The 12,119-nt window shown below is 44.0% G+C and overlaps 1 protein-coding gene across 3 annotated transcripts in view; it reads right to left on the bottom strand.

Annotated features, from left to right (window-relative positions):
- The window catches only part of ABCB7 (ATP binding cassette subfamily B member 7), a 41,445-nt gene extending 31,459 nt beyond the window's left edge, over window positions 1–9,986 (bottom strand). For all 3 annotated transcript variants that reach the window (XR_007904996.1, XM_051790574.1, XM_051790589.1), the window contains exons 1-3: window positions 9,483–9,986; window positions 2,666–2,743; window positions 1,060–1,146 (exon numbers count right to left, since the gene is read on the bottom strand). Coding sequence is in view for 2 of the 3 variants with exons in the window: in XM_051790574.1 (XP_051646534.1) it covers window positions 1,060–1,146; window positions 2,666–2,743; window positions 9,483–9,971 (654 nt within the window). In the remaining variant the exon portion in view is untranslated. The remainder of the gene's footprint in view (window positions 1–1,059; window positions 1,147–2,665; window positions 2,744–9,482) is intronic.
- Between the last annotated feature and the right edge of the window lie 2,133 nt (window positions 9,987–12,119).

Genomic DNA, 12,119 nt, shown 5'->3' with positions numbered 1-12,119 from the left:
TCCATTTCCCCCTGTGCCTCATGCAGAAAAGATCACAGATGTTTGCCAAAACAAGCTGGCTACACTTCAGGTTATGGAATTCCCTCTTACTATGAAACATACACCTCTCCTAACTTCTGCCTGTAACACAGACAGGTTGGAATTCAATGAAGGGACAACTCTCAGATGAAAATTTAAGAGGAAAATTTAGGTGTAACTTTTCAGTTACTCTGCAAATGAGGCTGTAGGAAAGGCATCCTCAGAGCACTTAAACATCAGCAAAGCAGCCCTGAAAGACTCTGCCCGGAGGACTGTTTGTCATCAATGTGCTCCTCACTAATTTTAGGAAGATCCCGTCCGAGTTTGAACAAGTTACACCCGTCACACAGAATCGTTCTGCAAATACACAAAGCACCAGAAATAAGTTTGCCCAGGAAATGAGAAGATCAAAGCTACATAAACACAAGAGCTTTGCATTGGCAATTTTAGTCATGCAGTTGATCCTGTGTTGTTCTAACCCAAAACTGCCTCTAACTGGAATCATTTGGGCTAATAAGAGAGAGTTCTCCTTACATACCACCATCCTTACTTTAACATGTGCTTCCTGAATAGAAATACAGTCAAAATATAACAGATGCCTTAATATTAAATCCAAGTAAAAATATACACAGTTCAATTACTTCTCTCCCCTCCTACTGCAAGTGTGATTTTACCAAGTGGTGCATCAACTTAAACCCACAAACTGATTTCTACTATCCTGAATGTCAAGGATAGTAGAACGTCCAGGTGAGCAAACCACAGTAAATTATTGGAACATAGTTTCCATCAAAAGAATTTTACATAACACAGGCCAATCTCAAAGGGGTGTGTAACATTAAATTGTATTTTTAATAAAACAAATGAAGCCCTTGAACACAGTTATTACAAACATTTGGTGATTTAAGAGTTAGCAAGTCTACATCGACAATTAAACTGTATCTACTCCACTACACTACTCACATATCTACCAACAGTTTTGCACAAATTGTTGCTGATAACATTTTTTATTTTAAAAGCAATAGTAATGAAGCCATGTTTTACCCCTTCCTTTGGATCTGTGTGAAGCCCTCCACCTGCATGGCCATGCCAACACATCCTCTTCTCTATCAGTTGCCACCTTGGCAGGATCTGGGTGAAAAGGAAGAGTCAATTTGCAAGAACCTCAGGAAACAGGCACATAAAAGCCAACAGAAAGAGCAACTACTGACCTGTTTTCCCTCCCCCATCCTCCACCTGGATCAGCTTGCTTTAGTCAAAGATTTTTCCTCTCTCTAAAAACCCTGCCTTGCTCAAGAAAACAATAACAAGAAAGGGACTATAACTCTGGCAGCAAAGAGCACGTTCCAAGCAGGCAGGAGGTAAGAACAGATCCTTAAATAGTTCAGTTAAAAAGACACCTAAAAATTGAAAACACACTGAAAAACACAGAAAAAAACCTTGGAGTTTTGGGGGATAACCATGCTGAGGCACATTAATATGTAAAGTGGAACACATTTCAGCAATAATACTCTTTCCATGTACATAAGAGTAACTTTACTTGCGGGCAAAATAAATAAGATAAATCCACTTTACACTCTCTTTCCCACCAGGATGGGAATGGCCTATTGGTGCCATAAGTCAGGTATAAATTACCCCAGCCCAGAGCCCCTGTTGCAATCTATATACAGGGGCAGTTTGGAAAAGAACCTGCTTGTTAAATGCCCACTTCTCTCAGCACATGGTCAAGACTCCTCTGAGAAAAGTTCTGAATTTATTCACACACATAGATCAGGCATTTCTCCAAGTTCAATTTCCAAGTGCCTGCCACAAACAATGGATGTGTTAAAGCTTTTCAAAAAGTAATCTGCATTTTGTTTAAAAGATTTGTTACATGTTCACAGTTTTCAGGTTCAAGTTACGCAAAAGCTCCTTGGGAATCCCCTTTGATGTATGTTGGCTGATCAAAATCAAATCAATCACATCAAAATCAAAATGTCACTTTTCACATTTTAAAGAAAAACATTATAAAAAATAATCTAAGTAGATTTTATGCTTTGAAGCCCGAATGATCCTCAAAAGATTTTAGCTGCTTAAGTCAGTTCTGTGATAACCAGTGAGTGGTCATTATTTTATAATTAAAAAACAAAAAGAAAAGCAAAATAAATAAATTTCTTAGCTTCATTATGTGTCATAATTATACCATGAACAGGAAAAATTACACCTTCCTTATGTTTACACTAGTTTTAAGGCAAGCAGACCTTCCAGGAGTGAAAGCCTGTTATTCAATAATGAGAATATTCTACAACCTAAGCAGAATTTTAAAGTAATAAGGCCTTACACACTCAAGGAAAACTCACAATCTCCTGTGCCTGGGTATTCCTTACCTGGGTATTTTCCATGCTTGACAACATGAATCTAAGTATCAACACACAAGACCTGCAGTTTTAGGGACTCTTCTTTGAAAGTTACTGTAATATCATTAGTTTCTAAAAATTCAGAAAGACTTTTAGGGGCAGAAACATAACTTGCCATTTAATCTGCTGCACTTCAGAACCATAACTAGTGAAATTAATAAAAAAACCCACAAAACTAGCAGATTAAACTGAAAGATGCTCCAAGGGCTTAAGTTTCCTCTGACCTGCAAGTAGGAAGAACCAATTGTACCCACCTCTGAAGGCTCCAGTAATGGCCTTGAGTAATCCCCTGCCAGGCCGTGCCACGATCTTTGCCTGCAAATGGGTGGAATCTACAGAACAAAAAGGGAGAAAAAGAAGTGAAAATGGAGTCATGTAGAACATGCATTTCACAGTCAGAGAATATTCATCTGGTTCATGTAAACAAGCATAACATGAAAAGAAGGCAGATGGCTTTGGTTTTTAACAACTGACCACAGAAAAAGCAAACTAGTGGGGAGCATCTGTAAAACAAACTCCATTCACCCATTAAAATGCTCAGTGACAATGAGCCTTTCCCTTCCCTGAATCCACACTCCCATCAGACTCTTTTTCTTTTGTACCATGAAAGCCCAAAGTTTTCCCTTTCGTCTCATTTTCATTTTCCCCCAGGTCGTCTTCTGACTTCTTCCAAACAGTCTTTTCTTCCATTTTTCATCATGAAATGTTACTTTTATGCTTATAGTTCTGCCATTCCCAATTCCTCTTAGCTCAGCTCATGCCATGCTTGTCTCCACTAGGCAAATCAAAGCTACAGCTCTGGGCTGGGAAACACTGGGACTGTCAGAAACTGGAGCAGGGTTGGCACCAAGTTTTAGGTTATTAGGACACAAGATACCCATTATTCACAGATCTGCCAACCTTAAGAGACTGCTGGCACCAACTGTGCCATGCTCTACACATTACCTTGCAAAGCAATCCATGTTGCAAAGGACCACTTATTCTCCTCAGATGGACTAACTGGCATTGCTTCCCTGGTGGCAAGACACAGGGAGCTCTCTTCAGGTCAGCACTGATGGTGCCACATCATCTTTGACACATTCAATAGTAAATCTTTTACTGTTCTGTTACAATATTAACCATCCACTATGTAACAATCACCACTGCAGAGTAAAACAGACACATGGTGCTCATGAGCCCACAGCAAAGCACCAAGGGGAAAAAGGGGAAAAAAAGAACTTGGTCACAAAAAAGCATTTTTAACCTTGACAAACAGCAGCACTGGCATCTATTTGATCTCTTGCCTTAAACATTCCTTTCTTCTTATCTTAAGACATATATCCTAAGTTACAATTTTAAAGAAAATTAAAACCATTCCTGCATAAGTCACCACATGTGATCTGCTTGCTCCAAACAATTCCATTATATGGTATTATATACAGAGGAAAAGTGAACATCCCAATTACATGTTTTGCCCTTAGCAGAGCTAACTGGGCTGGGTGAACTGTCCTGATGCTCCCAAGAGCTGGGTAAAATGAAGGAGCAGCATTTCTAAAGCACTTCATTGTAGATACACTCATAACTTTACAGCTTTGTGTCAGCTCAGAGGATTCCATCTAAACCAAGGCACCCTCCACAGGAACAGTGACAGTGCCATAAACAGAAAATATCATAGAAAAATTATAATGCTCCAACAGTTATTGGAAAGAAGCTAATTACTGTCCTTCTAGAGTTTACTCATAGGATATCATAAAAACATTTTACTAATAATTCATATCCTTTGACCTCAAAGTTCTCCAGGTTCCCTTCCAACTGAAGTATGAGGCAAACAACATCACAGAAACAATTTGTACTGAAACACCAGCAGATCTGGTCTCAAATCCTGCTTTAGAAAAACAGCCCAATTCCTTGACTGAAACTATGAACTGCCATTGGGTTAAGAGATGAATACAGCAAAAGAATTAAAAGATTTGCACAAGATACACAGGAAAACTTGTTCTTATTTGCAAACTTGAGCCTGGAAGACTGGAGGTTTCAATTCTCTCCCATCTCCTGCTAAAAATCAAATCTGAGTGAAGAAATAAAGAATTAAACAAGGTGAACAACTGACTTCACTGATAATCCCTCTGCCCATCAGAGTATTGACAGCAAAACTGCTCAGAGGAGTGGGGCTGAAGCTTTCCCTACCACTCTCCACACATTCTGCAGGAAGACAACTCCACTCTCCTCACTGTTTTTTTCCCAAGAGATTTAAGACTACAAAGAAAAGCCATACTTGAATCTTATCATAACAGATCAAAGAAGCAGGTTATTTCTTTAAAGGAGCAGGAGAGAGTCCTGCTTATTTCTGCATTTCTGAAATTATGCAGGAAACTTGAATCCTGGCATTTCCTAACTTTTGAATGCCTGACTCTGCACTATTATGCCCTTTTAATGCATTTTTGGACATGATTCTATAAACTCTAAAGAATGAAACAGATGTCTAGTACTAACTGCCCATAAAAGTCATGTTGCTAATGTCATGACTGTGAGTAGCAGCTTAAATACTACAAATGCAAACATGCAACAGGGATAAAACACATTTGCACAAGGTCAAATCCACACTTAAAAGGTTCCCTCTGGAATATGATATGTACTGTTCCAGGCATGCTGCACTCATCTGATGGGGACTGGTTGTTTTAAACTAACTGTAACATCAAACACAACTGAAGGTGGGATCCAAGTACCTGTGCAGTGTTCAAGTCCCACAGTTAATTTTGCTGAGTTTGCAAGGCAAGAAAAGAAATTATGAGTAGGAAACAATGGAGGAAAATGAGAGAGAAGGTGAAAATATTCTGGTATAAATCTAGACTAAACTGTCACCAATATGAACAGTATAAACTTAACTGGAGCTACATTTAACAATGGCCAGTGTGCCATTGTTCTGTATGCTGGGATGAACGTGCACAGAGCAAAGGAAAACAAGGAGATGAACAAAAAGATACCTTAAGGAATTTCCCCCACAACACCTTCTAATATACCCTCACATTTGGTAAACACTTCTCAGGGGCAGAACAGAAAACCCAGAGAGCACCTCAGTCCCCCAGTGCAGGGAGTGCAGCTCAGCCTGTGCCCCCGTGTTCCCCAAATGACTTCCAGATCGAGATCCGTATTTCCCTCTGTTCTAGTTCAGAGAATCACAGAACACTTGTGGCTGGAAGGGCCTTAAAGCCCATCTCCTTCCATCCCCTGCCATGGGCAGGAACATCTTCCACTATCCCAGGCTGCTCCAAGCCCCAACCTGGCCTTGGACACTTGCAGGGACGGGCCATCCTCCCTCAGAGCAATTTTAGATGTCCATTTTTCCAGGCAGATATATGGGACTGCTGATCTGCTCAGCAGCAATACTTCCTCTATAAAGGGATTTTAAAATTCAAGGAGTTTCAAATACAGGTATCTGTCAGTGAAGGCTGCTGACTACCAGAGACACAATTTATAGTTCCCAGGCATTGTGCTGTTCAACTGCACCTTCGAAGTCTAGAGAAGAGAACTTAGCAACACATACCAACACATGAAATCTCTGGACAATAAACATCAGTATAATTTTACAGAACAGACCAGGCTTTGGGTAAAAATAAATAAATAAAAAAACTAGGCAAAATATAAATAAAATTAACAGAAATACCTGAAACTTCTCTTAGAACCCCTTCCAGAGCAAGGGATATTATTAAGTTATGCAGAAGAACACACTTTTTATCACTGGCAGCTGGAAGGGCAAGATAATGCAAAGAAAAAAAAAAGTTTCTTCTACTTAATTTGTCATAGGATTTTTTTTTTTTAACCGTTACAATAGTTTATACAGTCCTGCTTTCTATCAGTGCCAAAGTTCTCCCTGAAACTCCTCAGTGTATTTCTTCACTTATAAAGATTCCTAGCAAAATAATTATCCTTAGTTTAAGGGTGTTGGACCTTTCCAGTCAAATGCTATTTTCTTTCCATTTAGGTCATTTAAATTCATTTAACTAATTTTTAGATTCATTTAATTGCCATATTTAGACTGAACAGAACCTGCCATTGCTTTTATTTTGGATACAGGCAAACTGTTCTACAAAAAAAAAAAAACAAACAAGAAAACCCCCACAAGCTTCCTAGGAAAAAAAACCTCCAGCAATTGTTTGGTTACTTATCATACTTCACCAAGCCAACGTGCCAGTTCCCTACTCAGCACAGACCCCAAATTCAACATACAAGTTTTGACAGGATGAACCTCTGCCTACTCCAACCACAGGAGGGGGACCCAAAGGAGCTGTGGCTATGGAAATACAAACTGATCTCAACATAAAGAAATGAAGTCGGATCACAGGCCCACAATATTTATGACACCTGTCTTTGCCCTCCATAAAGTTAGCTGTTTTACTCTTCAGGATACAAAAAGTTACAAAACTGCAATCAAAAGTACTGAAAAACGTAAGTGTGAGGGAAGATGTGGATCTGTGATGCAACTGCACCCAAACAACTGCTATACTTGACTCTCATGGCACTAAGTGCCATAGAAAATACAATTAAGCTTACAATTAATTATAAGCTTAAAAAACGCTACAAGGAGACAGGGGATCAAATACCACATGGATGCAAAGCAGAGTAAAAGGATCACAGGCAAGTCTTTAAAATTATCTTTGTCAAAAAGAATGGTTGGCAACTTTGCTCTTATGGTCTTATTTCACCAGAGTTCTTCCTGCCTTTAATCCTCATGAGTTCAGCTATGGCTGTGCTGTTTACCAGTCTGAGCTGTAAAATGCACTGCTCCTGACACAGTTCTGTTGTCCCAAACCTCTGCCATTTGTGCAGTTACATCAATGAAAGCCCGGCTGTGGTTGCAGAGCTGATTTTACTCCCAGCAGTGAGAAGCACTGGTGTAACCCTGTCACATTAGGGGTGCCCTCCCAGGAAGGTCCTTCCTATTTAGGAACACTTCAGGGAAGACATGCCATTAGAGCCAACTCTCTGCATTCCACAAGTGGTTGGGCCCTGCCAGTGTGGGAGATTAAAATGCTGGATCAGGAGCACTTATGTCACATTTACTGCCCCTGGAAATACTGGACGAACCAGTGCAAACTCTAACCCGTATCTGACACCTACAACACAGCCAGGAAGGTAACAGAGGGTAAGAGCTTTCCCCCACACTCAAATATACACACTAAGATGTGTCTCCACATGGGAGCCTGGAGGCTTTCACCACAACACCTGCTCTAACACACTGCTTTCATCACCTCGTTCCCACTGACTGTGAAACACACAGCTTGGGACCATTGTAATCAAGACTAAGTTGCTTTAAATGCAAGCCCAGGTGTGTTTCTTCAATTTTTTTAATATATAGAAAAGCTTTCAGAACAAGTCCATTGAAAATACTGACAGTTCCCATTAGTGTATGAGCATAGCAAAATAATCAAACAACTGAAACTAAACCAGGATGCACATACTTGCTTCCAGAAGGTTTTTTTAACTGCTGAATTACCTAATTTATAAAAATCAACGGCTAATCACTCTGAAATACAACTGCTGAAGTGCCTGGCCAACTTCTCAGAGTCACTTCCCTTTGAGCAGGCACAGTATTTCTTGAACTAGCTGAAAAATGAGAAGAGGAAACTGAAATTGCAGGACAACACAGCAATTTTAATTAAATGTTTAAAAAAATCATGTCCCAAAATTTTGAAGGACATTATAACCAAAAATCCAGAACGCTTAGGTTTCTGCCTCCTGCTAGGTAAGAGTCAAATACTCTTGAACTTCCATAAAATGTGTTGCCTATTTCTCATAACATGGCTATTTTTATTTAACAAAATATAAGACCTTGCTCCTGCACTTAATAAATTGTAATTTTCAGTCAAATAGAGCTTGATGCAGAAGTGAAAATTCATCACCAGACCATAAAAAAATGCATTCATTGATCATTTTTTCTAACAAAAAAATGCCTAGAAACTAAAAGGCCAGAGAGATGAGCATATATATATTCCACAAACATAGCCTTGGTTTTCTAGATCAGAAAATGTAGTGCAAATCCACATTTAGTGACATGTGGCAATTAAAACTGATCAGCAAGGACTGGCATTCCCAACATGAAAATAAAAACATTCAAAAGGAAACCAGGAATATAATTAATGCTTCTATTCATCACCATGATAACGCTGCTATTTGTTCACTCACAGCTGAAATGGGTTTCCAGGAACAGGGACAATACTGAGTGTTCAGGCATATTTTAATGTATGCAAATACATGGGTTAAATATTTGATATGCATCAACATTAACTCTCGCCTTCTTGTCTTGGTCGATCTCAAAACTAAACCCCCCTCAAATTTATCACTTCAGCCCTGCCCATCTCATCTACCAAACAACATGAAGTTGACTGTAGTCTCTGGCAGAATTCTGCCTGTCAGGGAAAACTAATCAAGGTGACAAAGAAAAGCTACTCATAAACAGTGATAATGTGAGGAATACAAAAGGTAAAAGGTTATTACGGGACAGAAATCAGAGCTATCTGAAATCTTATGGAAAGTCTTTGGGATAAGTTCATTCCCTCTACCTTTGGGATACACTTCCTCATTTGCTTTGAAAAATGCCTATGACTTACACAGCTCGAAATATGTGCTCAATTCTTTACTACTAACAAAAAATTCATCCCCTGGGACATGTTACAGCCCGCCCAGCTGACAGAGAGCATTCCAACTCCAACTCCCTTTCCCTACAGAACGGCACAATCAGCCGCCAGCACAAGTATTCCCTATGCACACATCCTGCATCTGTTCACAGACACTGGGGTTTCTAATGCTCGTCCTTAAAGAGCCCCCGCAGGGCCTCCCGGGGCCCGCCCGGGCGGGGGGCGCCGGCTCCGGGCAGGCAAGGACGGACCGGGCCGTGCTCGCAGGGCCGGGGCAGCGCCGCGGGGACCGGCGGCCCCTCAGAGACCGCCTCTGACCCTCCCTCAGTGACGGCCCCTCAGAGATCACCTCTGACCCTCCCTCAGTGACGGCCCCTCAGAGACCGCCGCTCAGGGACCGCCCCTCACCCTCCTTCAGAGACCACCCCCGCCCGCCCTCCCCGGCGCCCCCACGCACCTGTCCGCCCGCCGGGGTGGCGCGGGCCCGCCGCCCGGTCCCCGCTATCGCCCCGGCGGCGCAGGCGGCGGCGGCGGCGGGCGGCGGCCGCAGCAGGGCCAGGGCGAGCAGCAGCCGCCGCTTGCGGGAGGCGGCGGCCCCCAGGCCCCGCGGTGCCCCCAGCACCGCCATCTTGCGAGGGCCGGGGCGCAGGGCATTGTGGGGCGGCGGCGGACCCGCGGCAGGGAAGGGGCGGGCCCGGCCGCCGAGGAGGGAAGGCGGGGCGGGGGCGCCAGGGCCGGGTGGGGCTGGGTAGTGTCGTGGGGCATCGCGCTCCTTCCCGGGGCAGCGCCGGGACCGCTCGCGGTCCTGCGGCAGCGCCTCTTGGCTCCCGCCCGCCGGGGCCGCTTGGTCTGGCCGGTGGGCAGCGGTGGAGAGGGAGCGCGAGCGCTGAGGCTGCCCTGAGCCCCGCCACGGCGCCCTGAGGGGAGCGGTCCTCAGCCCTACCATGGTGCCCAGAGAGGGGCTGCCCTCAGCCGTGCGTGGTGCCCCGCAGTGAGCTGCCCTCAGCCCTGCCATGGCACCCTGAGGGGCACAGACACCTCCCTGCCGAGCCGGGAACAGCCAGGCCCTTCCGAGCCATCTCTCCCTCAGGAGGGTTTGTGTTCTGACTGCGCAAATAAAATCCCCCTCTTTGAGAAACTGGACTGCGGAAACGCGGGGCCTTCAGCCCAAAGCAAGCGTCGCTCATGTCGGTCCTTGGCTCCGCCGGTACTTCACACAGGTGCTCCTTCCCTCCGCGCGGCTGGACACCGGCATGGCTGCAGACAGGAGAGGTGCCCAGCTGGCACACACGTCCCTGGCCGCGGACTTTGGGCCCCCGCGCAGTTTCCTGGGCCGGGGCGCAGGCGAGCCCCGCCCGCAGCGCCGTGAGGGAGCACCGGCCGGAGGGGAAGGTGGACACGGCACGTGGGGTGGCAGTTCTCTGCATCCCGTCTGCACCGACCTCATCCTGCATTCCACACCCTTCCCCGGGCTAAGAACCACAAGAACACAGCAAGCATATGGTTCCTAATTAAACGCCGATTTAGGGAGATAGAGCTGTGCATGGAATACGTTTACGGTGGCCTATATACTCCCATCCGACTGGCATGCAGAGCCGGGAGGAGGCTGGAACTCTGTGTGGCATTTCTAATCACATAAAGATTTCTTCAAAGCTACCAGAGCTTGACTACGGATGCTCTTGCCTTGAGGGAGAGTTGTAAGCTCGTTTGCAAGGGAGAAAGATAGACAGACAGACAGACAGAAAGGAAGAGGACAATTGGCTTAAAGTCAATTTTTAATGAGGCAGGATTTCTCTAGCCTGTGCTTTGATACTCAACTTTGCTTCTGACCAGGATCCACTTCAAACGACAGAGGCGATATTTCTCTGGCACTAATCTAATTCTTCATCCTAATTGCATTTGGCAGAGCTGGGTCTGAACAGTGCCGCCTTGTGGCATCGTTCAGAGCGATAAACAGGAATTCTGCGCTGCCATACATCTGCTTCCTTCAGCATGCTCTGCTCAACATGGGAGTTTGACCTGGCAAAAGGGGATAATTGTGGCACTGTCTGGGGCAGCCTGAAAAGACAGCCTGGCCAGCACGGCAGCATCTCTTGAGAGATTTCAAATGTCTCTGCCATTTCTCCACATGCATTGTTGTGCCTTCATGCACACAGAGTTTGTATGCACATACAGTGCTTTCTGGATCGATCTGACCTGCAGCACAGGCTCTCAGTTCAGCCCTGTGCTATGTGTGCATTATTCCCACCATCTCAAGCTCTCTGGACACGAGCTACATGGAGTATCCTGCATGTGGATAACAGAACCCTGAGCTGTGGTATGGCAGGATCTGACAGAGCTCCAATGCCTCTAACAGAGATGTGCAAATCTCCTGACAAACATGTATTGTCAAACTTCCCAACACCTTCCTGAGACAGCTGTATCATCATGGCCTTGTCGTTCAACAGTGAGAGACAATATCCAATGGCTGTGTGGCATTGGATGGAAAATGTTATAATTAATAATGCTCATAGTCCATTATCATGGCCTGAGCAAAAAAATCAGCTTTGGCATTTCCATTTTCTGTGCTAATATGTACCATTTTATTTTTTCTACACTTTTCAAGCATAGAAGGTACTTAATATATTTGATATGAGTATTTTCCCTGCAAATTTTGTCTTAACTACTCTTCCTTCTTTAATAACTCTCCCACGCGACTGATTTTATTTCCTCCTGCTACCCTTTCAGTCTTGTCTCCAGTTCTTGTCTTCTCTTTCTCCTTTTATTTCCAGTTTATGTGATTCCAGATTACTGATAGTTGTACAAGGCACTGCACCAGCCCTGAGAGAGACACAGAACAGAAAAGAGCCCATATCCCTGCTGTGGGCAGAACCATGACAACCCCTGTCCCAGAGTGACCGAACCAGGAGAACAGAGCTCATGATAGAGACACGGAAAGCCAGCAGAGGAGTTTTATAAACTTACAGTGTTTAAAGTAGCTTGCCACAAAATAAATATCTGTTTCTCTGCAGATTTAGCTGTGGAAGCAGAGGATCTCCTTGGAGATAGACAGAAATCAATGTCTGGTCCAGAGCTGGCACTCTGGAGAGATGAC

This window comes from Manacus candei, unplaced genomic scaffold, assembly GCF_025592945.1.
Source record: "Manacus candei isolate 608988 ecotype Guabito, Panama unplaced genomic scaffold, ASM2559294v1 h1tg000003l, whole genome shotgun sequence".
NCBI classification, from domain to species: Eukaryota; Metazoa; Chordata; class Aves; order Passeriformes; family Pipridae; genus Manacus; species Manacus candei.
This window is presented reverse-complemented; position numbering and strand designations above follow the sequence as displayed.